This window comes from Toxotes jaculatrix, chromosome 18 (assembly GCF_017976425.1).
Source record: "Toxotes jaculatrix isolate fToxJac2 chromosome 18, fToxJac2.pri, whole genome shotgun sequence".
NCBI lineage: Eukaryota > Metazoa > Chordata > Actinopteri > Toxotidae > Toxotes > Toxotes jaculatrix.
The window spans coordinates 15,091,572-15,111,144 of NC_054411.1; the positions used below are offsets into that span (position 1 = coordinate 15,091,572).

At 41.8% G+C, this 19,573-nt stretch overlaps 2 protein-coding genes across 2 annotated transcripts in view; both read left to right on the forward strand.

Moving 5' to 3' along the window:
* The window catches only part of myo15aa (myosin XVAa), a 29,136-nt gene extending 14,182 nt beyond the window's left edge, over window positions 1-14,954 (forward strand). The window contains exons 35-65 of the mRNA XM_041062606.1: window positions 708-843; window positions 3,020-3,084; window positions 3,675-3,812; window positions 3,945-4,005; window positions 4,689-4,836; window positions 4,950-5,043; window positions 5,124-5,244; window positions 5,392-5,507; window positions 6,112-6,171; window positions 6,502-6,577; window positions 6,744-6,859; window positions 7,095-7,213; window positions 7,443-7,584; window positions 7,741-7,852; window positions 8,011-8,085; window positions 8,521-8,723; window positions 9,040-9,164; window positions 9,297-9,360; window positions 9,503-9,575; window positions 9,765-9,838; window positions 10,145-10,227; window positions 10,335-10,465; window positions 10,586-10,680; window positions 11,261-11,338; window positions 11,497-11,593; window positions 11,699-11,859; window positions 12,110-12,243; window positions 12,387-12,520; window positions 12,899-13,032; window positions 13,508-13,648; window positions 13,846-14,954. Coding sequence (XP_040918540.1) covers window positions 708-843; window positions 3,020-3,084; window positions 3,675-3,812; window positions 3,945-4,005; window positions 4,689-4,836; window positions 4,950-5,043; window positions 5,124-5,244; window positions 5,392-5,507; window positions 6,112-6,171; window positions 6,502-6,577; window positions 6,744-6,859; window positions 7,095-7,213; window positions 7,443-7,584; window positions 7,741-7,852; window positions 8,011-8,085; window positions 8,521-8,723; window positions 9,040-9,164; window positions 9,297-9,360; window positions 9,503-9,575; window positions 9,765-9,838; window positions 10,145-10,227; window positions 10,335-10,465; window positions 10,586-10,680; window positions 11,261-11,338; window positions 11,497-11,593; window positions 11,699-11,859; window positions 12,110-12,243; window positions 12,387-12,520; window positions 12,899-13,032; window positions 13,508-13,648; window positions 13,846-13,947 — 3,408 coding nt within the window. The 3' untranslated portion in view covers window positions 13,948-14,954. The remainder of the gene's footprint in view (window positions 1-707; window positions 844-3,019; window positions 3,085-3,674; window positions 3,813-3,944; window positions 4,006-4,688; window positions 4,837-4,949; window positions 5,044-5,123; window positions 5,245-5,391; window positions 5,508-6,111; window positions 6,172-6,501; window positions 6,578-6,743; window positions 6,860-7,094; window positions 7,214-7,442; window positions 7,585-7,740; window positions 7,853-8,010; window positions 8,086-8,520; window positions 8,724-9,039; window positions 9,165-9,296; window positions 9,361-9,502; window positions 9,576-9,764; window positions 9,839-10,144; window positions 10,228-10,334; window positions 10,466-10,585; window positions 10,681-11,260; window positions 11,339-11,496; window positions 11,594-11,698; window positions 11,860-12,109; window positions 12,244-12,386; window positions 12,521-12,898; window positions 13,033-13,507; window positions 13,649-13,845) is intronic.
* Window positions 14,955-15,578: 624 nt separating this feature from the next.
* Window positions 15,579-19,573, forward strand: part of llgl1 (LLGL scribble cell polarity complex component 1) — a 32,326-nt gene continuing 28,331 nt past the window's right edge. Inside the window, exons 1-2 of the mRNA XM_041062626.1 lie at window positions 15,579-15,895; window positions 18,538-18,635. Coding sequence (XP_040918560.1) covers window positions 15,815-15,895; window positions 18,538-18,635 — 179 coding nt within the window. The 5' untranslated portion in view covers window positions 15,579-15,814. The remainder of the gene's footprint in view (window positions 15,896-18,537; window positions 18,636-19,573) is intronic.

Sequence of the window (19,573 nt, forward strand, 5' to 3'; positions counted from 1 at the left end):
AACTACCGTATTTGACCGTAGCAGCAGGCAGCACACATGCACAGCTCTGTGGGGATGACTGTCCCATCAACAACTTCACACTTTGTTTATTTCTACAACAAGATAAAGGAAAAGTCCCGTCAAAGGAAAATTACGGTCGGTGCAGGTATGTTTATGGGGTTAACCCGGAGTTCTCAAAGATGCTATTTCAAATTTAAAAAACACAAATAGTCATATCCCATGTAAAAATATTGTCCCTGTTGCTTCACTTGGATCTTCTGTTAATGTTTGAGTGACTTGCATGTGAGATTCTGACTTCTCTCTGCTAATGTGACAGAGCTGCTGCTGCTTAAAACACTTCATTGTCTGTGCAGAAAAGTAAATACCTGCTTGGTTTTGCTTTGACGAGAGAGTGGAAATTGTTATGTTGCAGACATTTTTTAAATACCTTTACTACTTTTTGTGTGCAAGTCTCTTCCACTGTGTACGGTACTTCCTGGAGTGTATTCAGTTCCTGTCGCTCTACCGACTCACCCAGGGAGGGTCTGAATCAACCAATTCAATACCATCTCTCTCTCTTGTTCCTTCCTCCTACTCTCTCGCTCCCTCTCTCTCTAACACACACAAACTTTTTGTCGTACTCTTCATGTCTCTTCACTTTCTCACCATCTACACTCATCCTCTTCCCTCTGCCAGATTTCTGTTACCTGCTTCTCTTTGCTCACCAGGACATGGAAAAGAGTGGAAGCTTGTCAGCAAGGATGAAGGGAGGAGGAGGTATAGGCATCACAGGAGGAGGAAGAGGAGAGGGGGAGAGTAATACGGCCCCCAGTCGGCCTTATCCACCAGGAATTCATCCTGGAGGTAAAACGTGGTTTTGTTTGTTGTGTCTAGTGATTGTCCATTGGTTTTAGTTATATAGTTTTCTGTCTTTGTCCTGTCTTGAGCTGCACATTGTTAGCGACTCAGCGGCTTGCACCTTCCCCCTCTTCTCTCATCTTTCCTTTCTTAAATCCATTTATCATCTTTTTATCTCCTCAGTGACAATGCTGGAAACACTGCCTAGTTTTGGACTGAAACCTTTGCATCCAAGGCCATTATTGATATCAGGTCAACAGTACATGAGTAAAAGAAAGAGACAGATGAATGATCTTAAATATAGAAATAAATAGCTAATCATCTAACGTAAATCAAATATAATTGTTTTCATGATGTTTAAGATTAAAGGGACAATGAGCAGAACTCATGTGTAAAGGTTCAGGTCCACAGTTCATCAACCTTAATCTGTCGTTTAGAGGCTGAAATGAGCAGTCTGACTTCATAGATAATGCATAGACAGCCATTTACTGTAACCACAGATGACTCTTTTATTCCCTGTCTATAGGTGTCTGTGCATCTCATTCTCTCTCTTGCCACACGTATTGTTCTTTCTCTCAACAAACATACTCAGGCAATAATGTGGTTACTCGTTTCATTTTGTCACTGCAGTTCTTTCCACAGGGTTTTTTTTGTTTGTCTGTGTCTGCTAGCAGTTTTACAGATGGTGTCAATGTAAATCAGATTTGAACAGCACTGTTTTCCACACTACCAAAGCCAGTGTTTTGTGCTGATACCGATCACAAGCGGACAGCTCGAAGTACATCAGTTCACACCTGGCTTTAAAACTCCCCTCCACAGGCGTCTCCAGTGACCACTTGCAAAGACCAAATGTGCTGTTGTTTTTAACAGTGAACACAAGTAGTTTGTGTTTTGATGAAAAACTTTCAAGTTTTTCATCAGTAGTACTGCTATGGAGCAGTGTTTATGAGAGTGGGCTCCCATTTTTTGGGACGTGTTCCCACACGTGCCTTGGACATGAAAGAGTTTGTGAGCAAAAAATATTTTTTTAATCATTTTTGCAAATGTATTATGCATAAGGGAATGCAATGAACACTTTGTTAGACCTCAAGGATATACACAATGGAAACACTAAATGTAAACATAGCTTTTTTTTCTTCACAAGAAAACTCCACCACAACACCTTCAATGCCATTTAATTTGATCACATTTTAAAACAATACAGTTTTAATACATTTACAAATGGTCACATTCTTACTCCTTGTGATTATGCTGAAACTTCCATCTTGTTATCTGAATGTTATCTGAAATGTTTGTCAATAACATTTATTTTCTACCACAGTGTACTTTAATCCCAGTACACTAGTTTAATACTAAAATGTCCATATTGTGTGAAATACTAGCACATTTTAGTTGTTCGAGAGTATTACTCTGTTATTGTCATGTTCCGACTTGTAAGGTCTTTCCTTCCCAGGATGAGCATGAAGCCCATTTAAAACAGAGCCAAAACCCCGGATGCGACTCAGTTCCTAACTCTTACCCTGTTCCCTGCTTGCTGCTCCTCAAGCCGTGCCAGTGCTTCCGGTAGCAGGAGGAATGATGCCACCCATCCCTGCCATGCCGATCCCCTCCCACCACCATCACCACGAACAGCACCAGCAACAGCACCAGCAACAACAACAACAGCAACAACAACAACAACAGCAGCAACAGCAGCAACCTCAGCAGCAACAATACCACCAATACAACCATCCCCAACACCCCTACCGACAGCAGACTTCTCCCACCACCACTCCTGCCACACATGTAGCACCCACCCCGTCACCCACTCGTGCACCAGCTGCTGCCCCTGTGGCTGATAGAGATGTGGATGTAGCATCCCATGTCACTGGTGTCCCCAGTCTGCCAGGGGTGTCCTCAATCCCAGTTGCACCTGTAGTCCCTGGTCTGCCTGGGATGACAGGTGTGCTAGGTACCATAAATGGGTGTGCGTTTGGCTTTTTCAGCATGTTTGGCCTGAAGTGTGCGGGCGTGGTGAAATAACAATAAATTAGATGAAAAAGCAATATCAGTTTTTTAAAATCATAGGTTGCAAGCTTCTTCTGTGTGCTTTGTTTGATGAGGAATTTACCAGGTCTATAGACATCAGGTAGTAATGTATAAATACATAAATATAGATATTTCTGTGTTTGTGTTTCTCCAGGAGCAGAGCAGGCAGTACTGACTCAACAGCAGCAGGCCATCATCAACCAGCAAGCTATTATTCTGGTTTGTCACTTGTTCTTTTTCTCAACAACTTTAACATTAAGGCTGATGCTGGTGTTTTTGTCTGAGTTACATGAAAATGTACACTTGTCAAACGGGCTGTCAAATATTAAAACTCTGACTATAAGCTCAGTTTCAGTTTGAGTTTTTGCTGGTTGACTGATAACATGTTAAGAAGTGGGTATTAGATGTGATGGCACATTTTGTTGGACAGAGCCAGATAGCTGTTTCCAGTTGTTATGCTAAGCTAACTGGCTCCAGATTCATATTTACTGTACAGATATGAGACAGGTAGCAATTTTCTCATGTAACTCTTGAAAAGAGAGCAAATAAATGTATTTATCCCAAAATGTCCAACTTTCTTAACTGATGCTAAGTGAAATATTAACCTTTAGTGGGTTGTAAAGCCCAGCTGTTCAATGACCATCCACGTGAAGTAAAACCATACATCCATTCTGTGAATGTTATTGTATATTCTTCATGTTAAGAATGTACAGTAACATAATCATACACTGTTATTAGAGTATTGTTGAAACATATGTACACATGTATTTATAGCTGTGTTTGTGCGTGTGTGTGTGTGTGTGTCACAGGCCCAGCAGATGACCATGCAGGCCATTGCAATCCAGCAGCAGATGTTGTCCTCCTTCCCCCCTGTTGCTCCGGCCCCACAGTCTCCACCTTCACAGCATCACACACATTCACAGCAACGATCCCACACATCCAGTCCTGTGAGTAAACACACACACACTGTGTTGTTGTGATTTGCCAATACGCACACGTGGGTACACCTGCCAGTATGCAAATCAGAAATATTGCAAATAAATACATACCCTGCTCTATCACTTCCTGTTTTTCTGCAGACCAAAGAGAGTGCAGAGTCGTCGTACAAACCCAGCCCTGCTGCTGTTCAGCGGAAGATGAGTATGTTTGACACTAAAATTACTACCCAAGGTTTTTCTGTGTGATGTGAATGCTGCGGTTGCAGTGAAGCTCCAGGATGCCCTAAGCCTTTTCAGCTGGGTTCTCTGAATCAAAAAGTTACTCAACAACTCAAAAAAGAGAAAAAGAAAAAGAGAGAAAGAAAAATACTGATGCATTGTGATGTAATGATCTGAGGTTGGAAAGACCATAACATCCAACTGAGTATAGGAAGTCCACAAACATCACTTTAAGGGGTCATTGTTGAAATATAAGACAGCAACCATGAACCACAACGTCCAAGATTTGATTCCAGCTGGCGGCTTTTGTTGCATCTTCCTTGTTTCCTGACACCCCTCGACTTTCACTGTCTGTTAAAAAACATAAAATGCCCAAAAAACATCACTTTAAGGTATTTGTTTTTGTTGAAGTGCTAGTACTGACAGCTTTCCTCTTGATTTGACATAGAGCTTGTCCCATACTGAGCTGGTGTTGTTTGACACAATTTTTTTTGAGCTGTAACATTTTTGGAAGTATGAGCATTAGTTTAAACTCAATTAATTAATTTGTGGGAGGGATGTGATTTAATGAAACCCTGCAGATAGCGCTGAAATTGCATTTTTATAATTGTTGTCACACAGAATTAAACTGTTACACAGCTGATCTAATAGAAAGTTCTGTTCCAGGTCCAACACGTGGGCCCTCTCCTGAGGATGTGGTCCGATCCAGTGTGAATAACACAGAACGCATGGACCCCAGCCACGACATCAAAGACATCATCAAACAGCACCAGCCTGCTGGCACAACAACTTCTACTGGACCTGCCACACAAAAGTAACACACGCATAGAGTACACAAACATGGTATTCTAACACAAAAGGCCTGAGGGTTTGACAAGTATAACATTGAGGTATTTTATCTGTTATCTTACTTTTGTGTGTGTATAGAAAAGGTGATGGAAAGATGTTCACAAAGAAGCCAGACCCTCATGATGAAGCTATGGAGATCCTTAAAGACCAGATGGCAAACCCACCACAACCGGTACTTTATTCACACACATAAACACATACAGAAATACACACAGAAACTAAAATAATATCTGACCTCCTTTAATGTCTCAGACTCCGAGGAAGCCTCAGTCCTCCCAACATAAAGAAGAGGGCAGTGTTAAGGTTACCAAGACGACCAAGTCTCATCCTGCAGGGTCAACTAGCTCCAACATAAGCCCTGCCCCTCCACCAGGTGAACTTTGCACACACTCTAAAAATCCCAGGTCAAAGAAGCGGAATGATTTTTTAAAATTTTTGCTCATGTTCCACATTCATGTGATGTTTGTGGGAAGAACATGTTCAAAAACCCTTTTGAAAGTGTGTGTGTGTGTGCTTCCAGTTTCTAGAGAGTTGCCAGTAGAGGAGGAGATCATTCAGACTCAACTCCACAGCAGGACCAGTGATGAATATTACACTTACTCCAACGTTCCCTGGAAGCTCTACATGAGAAAAGAGGTGTATTTCAGACACACAAATAAATGGACAAAAATAATTCATATGACCATTTTTGTTTAGTTTAATCAAGTGAACAATCAGACAAGGTCCATTTGTATTTGGACACACTGTACCTCTAAAAGTGTTTACATAGTGTTTTTATTTAACTGCAGTTTGGTTGAAGATCAGGGATTGCTTAGTGCGACAAAGAAATCCAAAGTATAGTTAACCCCAACTTTTCACCATATTGTCTCCATGGTGCTTGAAGGGATTTGACAAAGTCCCAAAGTTTATACTGTTATTTGGTGTTAGTAATAAGTGGATGATATTTCTGTTGTAGCAGCTTAGCTAAAACCAGAGAGATAACCAGCCACAGGCCAGTCTCTAACTGGAACCAACTCATTTCATCTCATGCCTTACAACTTGGTCAACATGTTCTTTTATACTTTCATTGATATGGCACTGACATTTAACAGCACTGAAAACTGCCAGTTACACATTGTATAAATGTTTATACTCTTCAGAGATCTACATCCACTGAGCATTACAATGCTTAAGTGTCAGAATATTTTACAATTATTTACTTAAATAAATATTTCCATTGTCAATCTTTTCCTGTTTACAGGTTTTCTATCCAAGGGAGACCTTCAACAATCCACTTATTCTGGACCTGATCTTCAGACAGGTTGATTTATGTATTCAATATATATTTACAGTCATAGGTCAGGTTTAGTCGTATATCTTGGTTGTTTAGTTTATGGTATTTATGCACATAGTTAAGATGTGCATAGTTAAGAAGTATTTATTGATGCCCAAATACTACAAGTAGTGCCTTAATAGAACATTTTAGAGTCAACATTGTTGTAAAGAAATACATCAAAAAAGGAAACTTTTAACTACGTTATGATCTTGGCTTTTGATTTAATGTTAACACTAATCTACAACAGGAATAAATGATCCCCAGAATGTTTCACTTTTACAGATTCACATTTCTGAATTTGCATTTGCACTGCAGGTTGTACATGACACCTTCTCTGAGGCCTGCATCCGTATCACTCAGGAGGAGCGACAGAAGATGAAAGCTCTCTTTGGTAGGAGAAAACTAACACATGATGACTTTCGCGGCTTATAGACCCTAAATAGTTTGTCTTGACATCAGTGTAAAAGCCTCTTTATAATGCAAGGATTTGACCTCTTCGGATGCCACTTTGCACAAAGGGTTTGATAACTTAAACTCTTCCTTTGCTTCTCTGACAGCGGAGAACAAGGTGGATCAGGTTTCAGGAACACACGATGAGAACGTGAAGAAGAAAGTGGTCGCCATGGCCAGAGACTTGTGGGAGATCTACTTCTCCCGCCTCTTTCCAGCATCTGTGAGTTCTTGTCTCTTTCTTGGCTTTTGTGAATAAAAATTCAACACAGAGCCAAGTTATTATGTTGTCATGGAGTGTGTGTGTGTGTGTGTGTGTGTGTGTGTGTGTGTGTGTGTGTGTGTGTGTGTGTGTGTGTCTGTGTGTGTTTGTGTGTGTGTGTGTGTGTGTGTGTGTGTGTGTGTGTGTGTGTGTGTGTGTGTGTGTGTGTGTGTGTGTGTGTGTGTGTGTGTTCCAGGGCAGTGTTGGGACAGGGGTGCAGGTGCTGTCTGTGTCTCATAAAGGCATCAAGCTGCTGAAGATGGTGAGGAGCAGCTCTAGTGCTTCAGACTACTTCAGAGTGCTGCGGCCTTACAGGTGAGCAGAGTGTGTGAAGTCACCCATAGAGACCGTCAATCAAACATAAAACCTAAGCACTGAGCAGATTTAGGGCTTCACATCTTATTATTGGAACATCCATATAAATAAAATGCAGAGATATGGGTTATGGGTATCAGTGAGTAGGCCTTATCTAACATTCTGTACCCAAGTGATGTGACCTGAGACTACAATGACTTCCTGACTTCGCGTATAACTTCCTGTGCAGCTACTCGGACATCCTGTTTGTGTCAATTCCATCTAAGAACATGCTGGAGTTCAACCTGACCAATGAGAAGCTGATCCTGTTCTCTGCCAAGGCCCCACAGGTCAAGCACATGATCGACTACTTCCTCACAGAGCTCAAGAAGGTGTGTGTGTGTAGGAGCACTGCAGCAATTTAGCATTGTACTTTCATAAAGCTGGAGGACTCACAGGAGACAGACTCTAAACAAATGGTTTAGAGTTTGGCTCACACTGTCTGTCAGTCAGTGGATGTCAGTATCAACATGTCATTTCTGCGTCAGGACTCAGAGTATGTGGTGGCGGTGAGGAACTACATCACTGAGGACAGGTCTCTGCTGAGCTTCCACAAAGGAGACATCATCAGACTGCAGCACATGGACGGGTTGGAGGCCGGTGAGACACACAAAAACACACAGGCACAGGAGCCTGCTCAGTGTAATGTTTGCAGTCTTAGTTTCTGCTTCTGTGAGCCATGTAAAGTATTTCTCTGCCACTGTGTTTGTATGTTTGTGTGTCTACACGTGTCCATGTGCATATGTGTGTGTGTTCAGGCAAATATTACGGCTGCATAGTGAGGAAGAAGGTGATGCTTCTGGAGGAGCTGAAGAGAGACACCCCTGAGTTTGGTGGGTTTGGCAGGGCTGTTTCTCTGCTGTGTGTGTGTGTGTGTGTGTGTGTGTGTGTGTGTGTGTGTGTGTGTGTGTGTGTGTGTGTGTGTGTGTGTGTGTGTGTGTGTGTGTGTGTGTGTGTGTGTTTGGTTTGCTGTTTTCTTTTGTTTTCTTTTTTGTTGGTTGGTTTAGGTTTGTTTTTATAGCAGAGCTTTATGTCATTGATTTAACTGATAATTTATCTGCTGCTTTTGTCATGAAAGCTAAAAAAAACATAAACTGAATATTTTGTGGTTTTGTGCTGTTGGTTGAACAAAACAAACATTTGAAGACATTACCTCTGGCTTTCTCCATGTTTTGCAGTTGACGGTTTTGGTTTTGTGTGTAACATGACCATACACATTTTCTGGTGTGTGTGTGTGTGTGTGTGCGTGTGTGTGTGTGTGTGTGTAGGCTGGCGGTTTGGGGCTGTGTATGGAAAGTCGGGAGTGTTTCCCAGTGAGTATGTCCGCCCTGTGGCTGCTCCAGACTTTTTGGTTCTCCCTGCTGAGCGTGTGGAGCCTCGAGACAGACAGGGACGGGTCGCCGCCTCTGCTGCTGTTGCTGTGGCGATGGGCTCAGCGGTTGCTGCCCATGAGCTGGACCTCTCCACAGAGGTGCACACCAGGATGCTATTTACTCATATTACAGCACTATTTTTCAGACTGTAGTACAACAAACAATCATGATCACTACAGATAAACAGTAGATAAAGTAAAATATTTGAAGAAGTCTGAATAACAGGCTCAAAGCCAGACCACATTCAGCGTGAATAATACCCCTACATTATGGTATCAGCTGGTGTTTATACAGTATGCGTTGGAATGTTTTGGTTTGCAGAAATGGAAATATTTTGTAGATAATTACAGCTTTGGCGTTCCTTGAAGAGTCACTGCTGCTGAACTTTTCTGTGGGTGTGTGCACGTGTATCAGGTAGTAAATGAGATGTACGGGGACGGTCTGAGCATCGAACCGGACGATCTGCCTCTGCATGGCGGCCAGTACCACATGGCTGAGTTTGCCAAGAAGTACTTCAGAGAGGCACAGAGGAACAGGAGGTCAGACGCACACACACACACACAAACAGCCAAAGTAATGTGAAATAATGGACTTCATTTTAAAGGTCCAAAGTAAATAGACGTGTATACACATACACGCTTTGCTGACTGCTGACTGTATTTTGTTGACAGTGATCAGAAAGCCAAAAAGGGGAAGGAAGGCAGGGAGCCTGCTGACATGGTCAAATTCTCCAAGGTGAAACAGCTGAATTCACCTCAAAGCACAATCTTGAAACATCATCCATGTATTTGTATTAAAATATATTTAACTAAATATATATTTTTACTGTGCTTTTGCACAAACATATTTCTTCCTTGTTGTGTGTTTGTCTCTCCAGTCTCCAATCCAGGAGTCTCTGATCGACTTCTCAGACAGCGGGATGAACAGAGTGGCTGCTGACATCTTCTTAGGTGAGAGGAGAATAAAAGGGCGAGGGATGGGCACAGATAGAAGGCAGAAAAGAGAAGGGGTGGGGGTAAAGGAGTTGTCAGTGGTTACAAATATTTTTATATTAGACCTATAGCTAGCTGTAGCAAAGCAATGCAGATTGGGCCTTTAGGAGACGATTTCATGAGATGATTTTGTTTGTTTTTGTCCAGCCATAATGAAGTTCATGGGAGACTTCCCACTGAAAGGCCAAACTGAACAGGACCTGGTCACCACTATACTGAAGGTACACTGGCAAAACTCAAACACATAAAAAAAACAACACAGACACAGACATTGTCTCTTACATATTTGATATTCACATAAAATATTAAGATGATAAAGGGAGACAAAGAAAGACTGACTTACACATGATTCAAGTAAATTAAAACAATTCAAGTAAAATGATTACAATAACCCTGAAACAAACTACATACACCTATATATGTGTGTGTTTTTATAAGATTTATTTGAATGCATGGATGTGTTCCCATGTGTACATGTGTATCTTCATATGTCACATCATTCTTGTGCTCATACATTAATCTTCTAGTTAAGTGCTGACCACGGCCTGATGAAGGATGAAGCCTACTGCCAGGTGATGAAACAGGTCACTGCCAACACCAGCTCCAAACCGTAAGACTCTTCTACACGTTACATCAAAACGCTGACCTCATCAGTACCCGCCCAGTCCATGCGGAGGCTTTAATTTGTAATTGTGTGTGTGTGTGTATTTTGTGTAGGGAAAGCTGTCAGAGAGGGTGGAGGCTGCTGTACATCCTGACAGCTTTCCATCGCTGCTCAGATGTTATGAAGCCGTTTCTGTTTAAGTTTCTACAGGACGCATGTGCCAGCCCTGGGTTACAGTACCAAGGTATGCAGACCATCCATCCATCCATCCATGGAAAAGATGCTACAGTCCATCACCAACCTAACACATCAGTGACTTAACCTGTGACTTAAGTGTTGACTAGCTGCTGTTCTTACTTGACAGGTATTGCCAAGGCGTGTGAACAGAATCTGAGGAGGACTTTTCAATACGGCGGGCGCATACAGTATCCCAGCAGCATGGAGCTCAAAGCTATGCTGGTTGGTTTCTTATTCAGCCATGCAGGGTTCTTTTCATGTATAACTTTGTTTAAAGTGTCAAAATATCTAAACCAAACAGGAAACCACAAGCCAAATAACTGAAAAAACTGCTTTATGATGGAATAACGTGCTTAATATAATGACATTTTCCTCTGACTATGTCAAAAATGCATAAAAAATGCTGCTGCTATTTAATATATTAATATATTGATTAAAATGATGTAATGTTATTTAGTATTGGTTTATTTAGCGGTCAGTTAGTATAATGTACAGAAAAATAAACATTTAATAAGATTATTTACATGTTTCAGTGTGAGTAGTGCATATTTATTACAGCTTACTTATCTGTGTCTTTTAAACTGTTGTCATAAACAATCATTGGAACACAATGGTGATAGTACCGGTCTATAACTATGTGTGATGGGTAAAACAGGCGTGACTGTGTTGAATGGGTTCAGCTATGTCACGTTTAAATGTGACTTTGTTCAGCAGCTGCTTTCCCACTCTCAGTAACAGCTGTACAATCCACGCTGGCGTGAACTCATGTGACGTCTCCCTCTGATTCGTTGTTTGTGTGCAGGCTGGGCGGAGCTCCAAGAGACAGCTGTTCTTGCTGCCAGGTGGGATTGAGAGGCACTTGAAAATCAAGACGTGCTCTGTGAGTGGTGCACACACAAACACTGATACTGTACTGGTTCAGAAGATAAACATTATAATGTTGTGTGGTGTTCTTTGATCAAACGATGTTTACCTGGAGAGGGACCTTTATACTCAAAAACTACATCATTGATTATTGTGATTTTTTTCTTTTTGCAGGTAGCTTTGGATGTCATTGAGGAGCTTTGCTATGAGATGGAACTCCACAGGGTGGAGGCTTTGGATGAATATGCCATCTTTTTGGTCACACACAGAGGTAATCTAGTGAAGATCTGAAATCCAAATGCTGTTGACAGAGTCCAGTGTTATGTATAGTAACATGTGGACAAAAAGATGATTACTGACCTGTATTTCTGTTCAGGTCAGAATGTGCGTCCCCTTAACAAGCGTGAGTACATCCTGGACATTGCTACAGAGGCAGAGCCAGTGGATGCCAACTACAGTCTGTGGTTCAGAAGAGTCATATGGAGTCTGGCTCTCAAGCTAGACAATGAACTCTATGTCACTATGCACTATAACCAGGTACAGATCTAATAAATGACAGGAACTAGAAACTAATGTTTCTAGTTAATCCACAGTGTTCTTGATCCACATCTTTCTCTTTTTCTTTTCATGGGTTTCCTCTGGGAAATGTTGCCTTTGTTGAAACATGCAGTTGAATGTCTCTGTGTGGTTTACTTGACCATTGGCTGATGTCGTCTGTAGCAGATAACATACAGTGTAATAATCAGATGGGACAGACAAATTAGACTTCTCTGTGTCTCTGTCCAAGGTGTTGCCAGACTACCTGAAGGCCTTGCTGAGTGTGATTCCTCAGGGTAAGGCCAGTGAACAGCATCTGCAGCAGCTTGCCAGACTGGCAGCCCTACAGCACCGTGCCAAGGACACCATCTACCTGCCCACCCTGTAAATACACACAGACATGCATGTACAGCATTCATTTACCACTGAACCTTTGTTGAGTTGTATTCATGTTACCATGAATACATACATCTGCTGCCTCTGATGTATCTCTGATTTGCTCTTTGCATGTGTATCTGTGTTATTAGTCGTGAGGTGCAGGAGTGTGTGCCCCCACAGTTCTACAGCAAACAAGGTTCACAGCATTGGCTGAACATGGTAACTCAACACATGCAGCAGGTCCAGCCCTTAAACCCTCACCAGGCCCGTGCACAGTTCCTCGGTAAGACTGCAGCTCTGTGTGTCTGTGTATGTGAGTTTCTGAAAGTGACTCACGATATAAATATGACAGCAGCCTCTGCCGAAGCCTTTTTATTATTTATCAATTTCGCATAATTAATAGTTAGGCCACTTGCACATTTTCTCTCATCTAGTGGGATAAAAATATTTGTGCAAAAATATCTGCTCGGAAACAGTTGACAGATTAAAAAAAAGACACTAATTTGACACTAATGTGAAGCCTAAATAACTGTTTGTTGTTGGATTAGAAAGTGATGGAGACATTAATTGTTCAAAGCTTCACAGACTTGTCATGTTACTCCTTTTTCTCAAAAATAAGTCACTGAGATTAGAAGTGACTTCTTCCTGTTTTTTTACCCAGGTCTGGTCAGTGCCTTCCCCATGTTCGGCTCCTCCTTCTTCTACATCCAGAGTTCGAGCTCTGCATCCATCCACGCCCCGTGCATCCTGGCTGTAAATCTGAATGGACTGCACTTTCTTAACAAGGATACTCATGTATGTTACAGACAAACACTCACAATCACACATACTGATTATCTAACTAACTAAAGACAGATCCAGTCTGTGTGATGTTGCATGCTTTATATTCCAGGACCAGCTGGCTAAAATATGGCACTGGGCAGCTGGATGTGTGTAACAGTATGAATCAAGTCAGGTGTTCATTTGACTTTACATAGACCCATTTAAGTTAAATACTAATAGCTACAATGATTTACTCTTTTCAAAACAAAGTATTTGGCTCCCTCTGCTGGTTTTGTTGTTTCCTCTCTGTCTCTGTCCCTCCATTCACACATGGGAGGAAACAACCTGAAAAATATTAAATGCTTAATGCTTTTGTTTTATATGTTTTGACTCTGAATGTCTGCGTGTATCCACCTGTCAGTGTATGTACACTATATGTGTGTTTTCTTGGCATGTCTATTTGTGTACATACCCATGCATGCTTTTGGTTTTGTATGTGTATGATTAGGAGGCCATGGTACGTTTCCCTCTGAAGGAGGTCCAGTCAACTCGCACCCAGAGACCAACTTCAGGCTCTAGCTACCCATACGTGGAGATCATGATAGGAGACCTGCTCAACCAGAGCATCACACAGCTACAGCTGGAGCAGGTATGTGTGTGTGTAAGACACAGAGTTAAAGGGAGAAGGAGGGTTGATTACTACTCAATCCGTACCTTGAGTGCCATGTTGTTTCTGTAACTGTGTGTGTGTGTGTGTGTGTGTGTGTGTGTGTGTGTGTGTGTGTGTGTGTGTGTGTGTGTGTGTGTGTGTGTGTGTGTGTGTGTGTGTGTGTGTGTGTTTTCCAGGGGCTGGAGCTGTGCCGAGTTATTGCCATGCACATGGAGAACATGTTGTCAGTCAGAGAAAAGAGACTCACCCTGCCACCAAGTGAAATCACCCTGCTATAGCACATGCACACACACACACACACACACACACACACAAATCACACTATATGCCTCGTAAATGTACTGTATCTACCTCTGATTTAAAAATGTAATGTGATGAATGTATGGTGATGAGGATGACGATTACAGCGTTTGTGAGAAAAGGTGTAGTCCAAGAAGGGTGGCATCTAATTTTTATTATCAAACACTCTGCTGATTATTTTCTCAGTTAATCAATCAGTCCAAAACCAAAAGATTTTCATTTTGTTATCATAAAAGACTAGGGAAACTTGCAAATATTACAATTTTAGAGGCTAGAACCAGAAAATTTAGGCATTGACTCTAACGATAAATCAATTATCAGATTTGCTGCCGATTAATTTTCTGTTCGTTGATCATTTAATTGCCTAATCATTTCAGCTCTAAGGCGTATATAGTGCACTTAAGTTTCTGTGCACAACACCTACGCCTGGTATGTCAGTAAAGACCTGTACATTTACTTTCACATGCACACCAATGAGTGAAATGGATGTGTATCTTTCTATGAAGCAGTTCAAGATGTAGAATCTAAGAGTCAGACTCATTAATGTTTTTTAGTTTGACATTTTTAGCCAGAATTGCTTCAGATCTTGTCTGCCATGGCTGCTTCAAGGGGCTGAGACTATAATGGACGAAGCCTCTTTAATTAACTTTAACTTTCCCACTTCAGAAGAATAGTATGATTTGATTAGCCTTGATCCTTGGGCAACACTAAATTGAAATACTTGTGGTCTTCCACTGAAGAGGGGTAAAAACCACGACTGTAGTTGGCTCTGCACAAAGAAACTAGAATGTGTGAAACTGAAACTAATAGCTAGCAAACTTAGGCTTAACCTTATCTTCCCATTAACATTAGTGGATGTCTGTGATTTGACATATTGATTGACATTTTTTAAAATGTAATTTTCTTATTTTCTCTTTCTCCTGTCTTGAATTCATGGGCAAAAACATAGTTGGAGAAGCACATTTTGGCAGAGTTATAGGCCACATCACTGAATGCTTTGCACTAAGAAAGATTCTTTTTACAATATATATTACACAGTGTATATATTTTTTGTAAATGGCTGTTGTACATAACCAGATGCGATTGTGAATGTTGTACATTAAAGTTTGTATCCTAAAGTATTTAAAGTATTTTATTTTTTTTTGTAAAGAACTTTATCAAGATCACGAACACAAACATTTACAACTAGCAAACATCCAAAAATACCATCTTTGGATGATACTAACAGTTTTCCAAAAAACACAGAAAACATCCAGTAAAATAACATTATCCCAAAAGGCTGGGAAAGCACACAATCGTAAAACATTAACAATTAGTCAACAATTTAAGGTGAACAAGTTCACTTGTTTTGCTCCCGTTAACTCTTAGTGGCCATTCACCACCCTCTCGTTTCATTTTGCGTTACAGACTCGCCGTTTATCGCCTTGTACTTATGCGTGTAGTTGGGACGTGTCTCCGGTGCGTCCCGTGCTACAAACCGAACATCACCCTCCGGAGCGCTGGGCTGTGTGGGCGTTTCTGCGTAATTGCTCGCAGATTTCTTCGCTCTCATTGGTTAACAATAACGGGGTCCGTGTGAACCGGGAACAGGAACGGAGGGGGGCGGGAGGGGGAGGTAGGGGAGAGCTGTGGTCAAACCCACCACGACCTAAACAGCTCCAGGAGGGAGGAGAGCCGCAGCCCGCAGCAGCAGCGTCGCAGCCCCGCTTTCAGCGTGCATGGGCTAGTCGGTTAGCTAGCTTAGCATCGCCCTCTCCTGCCGCCGAGTACCCTGGGTTGTTATCTCCGCGTTTTCCTCTTTGCACCCCCCGCCCGTTCCTGCCTAACCCCCTGCCCGGCTGCAAGATGATGAAGTTCAGGTTTCGTCGGCAGGGCACCGACCCGCAGAGAGAGAAGATTAAACAGGAGCTTTTTGCCTTCAACAAGGTAAAGTAACGGGACAAGAGGGGAGGGAGGGAGGCAGGGGGGGTTCCTGCTCTCCCCCTCTGCTGCTCCCCCAAAACTAAAAACAGTACTCTTTCTGGAAACCGGGACCAGATTGGAAGTTAAGCATTTTTTGCTCCGGACGCTCGTATCCGCTGTTGTTTCTGTGCTGGTTTACAGCCAGAAATAGAAATTAGCTGTGTACCATAGGCTTCAGTGCTGGACTCGGACATGCAGGACGCTTTGTTGATATAAATATGTATGTGTGTGTGTGTGTGTGTGTGTGTGTTTAAGGTTCAGTTGTTAATTGGCGTGTTAATTGGCTTTCGCCCAAACGAGGTCCACGTTCAAAGTGAACCGGGGAAACTTCTCTCGGCATCATCATTGTGATATTAATCACCAGCAGCTGATTATGTCAGTGATAGAGATTACCAGGCTTTAGATTAACAAGATCAGACCGAGTTGTGGTGCAGCCGTGAGATGCTTCATGCGGATAGTGTTACCCATACACAGATATTGATCAAGATGGCTGTCAGTGTGGTTTTAACTCTTGTACTTCTTCTATAGAAGCATCCACAGCACTGTGTATAGAGGCGTGCGCAGGTATTCTCCGTGGTGCTGAGAGCTCAGACCTCTTCTTGTTTCAGTTTTTGAGGGTCTGTGGGTGACAGCATGTGGGTCAGGTTTCATACAACTCAACTCTTGCCATCACGTCCAAATGGATATAAATCTCAGCTTCCCGAAGCTTGAGTTAACATTTATACAGACCCCTTCCCCTTTCGCTAGTGCTGCTTTCTATTTAAGAGTTCCTGGCCTGAGCAAATTTCAGATCCACTTTCAGGACGCTGCATTATGTCACCTTGACCACTGTTGCTAAACTGGTGGAAGCCTAAAAGTAGGTTGCAGCACCCGTTTGTCAAGTCTCTGGAACGTACTGATAATTGTGCATATCAAATATCAGCGGCAGGTAATCTTTTGGAAGAGCTGCAACTTAGCCAACAGGATCTACACTCATAAAACAGTGTACACAACACACTTGTACTGTGCAAAGTTGAGCACAGCGGTGGCCTTGAACTCAGGTTAGGTGAGGCCACTGTCTGTCTGCACACTGTGCCACTCAAAAAAGTAGAGCAGAGTGTTCCAGAGAAAGGGGCTGTCCAAACTTTTTTGATGTTGAAAGCCATGATTCATCATGCACAGTGGGTGGCACGACAAAACGAGCATGATAATGACTTTCGTCTTGCTCATGCTTTGGCTAATTGCCTGAATCTTCGTAAAAATTTCAAAAGTACAACTCTTAAAATAAGCACTTAAACTTAACAAAGAACCGCAATCACATATAGGACTGCAGCTTAAGATTATTTTTGTTAAGAAAAGCATCAAATCACAGAAGCTTCAACCAGCAATTATTTCAATTATTTGATTTAAAAAGGACTAAAATGATTAATCAGCTGTCAAAATAAGTGCATTAGTTTTCTTTTGACTGGCCAAGGTCTTGCACGGTTTATTTTTCGGATAATTGTGCAGCCTGGATGCATATTTCTGTTTGGTATGTTATTCGTTTAATGAAAAGTTAACCTCTCCTGTTAAGGTTGTCTTAACAGGAGAGGTGATGAGAGAGAGCAGCAACAGAAGAGGTTACTAGGTGGCAAAAAAAAAAATCAGGTGGGCTCTTCTCCAAATGAATGTTAATTCATATGAGGTTAGTGTTAGTGGTTACCAGTTATATTCGCAATTAATTGTTTGATTTATAAAATGTCAAAGTGCAAAATCACATCCATCGTCCTTCTTATGAAAATAATGAGTGAAACTATTAATCGATCATCAGAAAAGTTGCTGATTAGTTTTCTTTTCGTCAGCCAATCAATTAAATGTTTTAACGACTGATGACTGCAGCTCTACATGAAGGTATATTTACACAATGTCAGCGTAGATGCTTTTGTGACAACAGTAGTGTGTGTAGGTGGACACAAAGTCTGGGAACTATTTGTTGCACTGTGACAACAGACACACAAACACACTTTTTTTTTTTTTTTTTTAGGGTTTGGCACCAGCTGCCACAACTATCACAGAGGTGGTCTCTCAACAGGAGTGTTACTTTGATGTGACTGTGTGTGTGTGTGTGTGGGGATAATCAGACCAGTACTTTAGAGATAGACAGTTGAGGTTAATGTTTTACTTCATATCTGTTTCAAACTCATTTCCAGAGTTTTTTTTTCACAGAACTTGCTCAGTGGTCCTTTAAAGTCCACTTGACCTCTTTAGGAAAGGGTTAGGTATCTCTCTACGTGGTTTCTGTGTGTTCTCTCTCTGTAGATCTAAATGCTTTCCCTGCTGTCTGTCCTTCTCCTCACATGGGCAGGGGAAAAAGTTGTGAATTTATGTTAATTTAATTTAACAAGGCCTACAGAGCACTAGAATAAAGCAATGGTGCTGCCATCAGTGCTTTTAAGAACTTTCCTCCAACTTTATTAAGGGTGTCCTCCCTTTCAGACGCCTCAGTGACTATGCAGTCTGACAGGCAAAAGCACGCACACAGAGACAGAGCAGGGTGAACTTTAGGGAAATGACTGTTTTCTTGTGTCATCTGTTAATCTCTCTTTCATCTGTTTGTCTTTTTCTTCTGCCTTTCCTTTCTCCTACAGACTGTGGAGCATGGGTTTCCCCATCAGCCCAGCGCTTTGGCCTTTGACCCCAAGCTGCAAATTATGGCCATTGGCACCAAGTCGGGAGCCATCAAAGTGTATCCTTTATCATCAGTGAGCTCATGCATCTAATCGATTCAAATTGTTTTTGGAGGTCAACAGTCACAGTCAGGTGGGGAATGTGTGACCCAAGTTTACTGATATCGCAGTTTTCAGTAACTAAACAATCTTAATTCCATATGATTTAAAACTGAGATCTGTTGTAACAGCCGGTGACTTATGCCTGGGTTTGCAGCACAGAAACTCTCTGAGAAACCCTCTGAACGGTGGCTGGTAGAGTACAGAAAATGTTTTTCCTCCAGTGTTGTCAGTTTGCATCTTTTGAAGTGCCGCTCTGTTTATCTCTACATCAGCTCTGCAGTGCAGCGACAGTGCTGCCTTCTGCTGCAGGTTTGTCAGCGCTTCATGGAGCTCTTTTGATTTCTTGCTCTTTAGTGTAAGATTTTGTCTCTTGTGCGTGTTGAAGGATGAGAACCACTGCTGCCTTTGTGATTCAGATAACTCCATGTCTACACAAAGGTTCCACACTCTGGTTCTTTTTTTAAGGACCATTGAGCCATTTGTTGGGTTCCATGCTGTTGGTTTTCTTGCTCAAAGCGCTTTATGAATGTTGAGGAAAAAGTGATCAGCTGTATCTGCAGCAGAGCTGTTGATATAACGTCAGTTCAGGAAAGCAGTGTGTTGCTGTGAATGCTGTCTCTCTCTTTGGGAAGTTGCACTGTCTGAACCACAGAAGTAAAGAGGACCCATCTTTCATTCCTGGTCATTAATTTCAAGAACTGGTAATATTTTTATAGTTGTTCCCATCACTCCAATGGGTTATAATAACATTTTCCTAATTTAACTGAACGTCTGATATCTAGAAATATGGAAAGCAGCATGAATGACCTGGCAACTTATTAACAACATATGAAGAAAAATAAAAGGCAAACATGAACTTTTACCCAAGCCCTCCTGTTTAAATACTGATCTCATT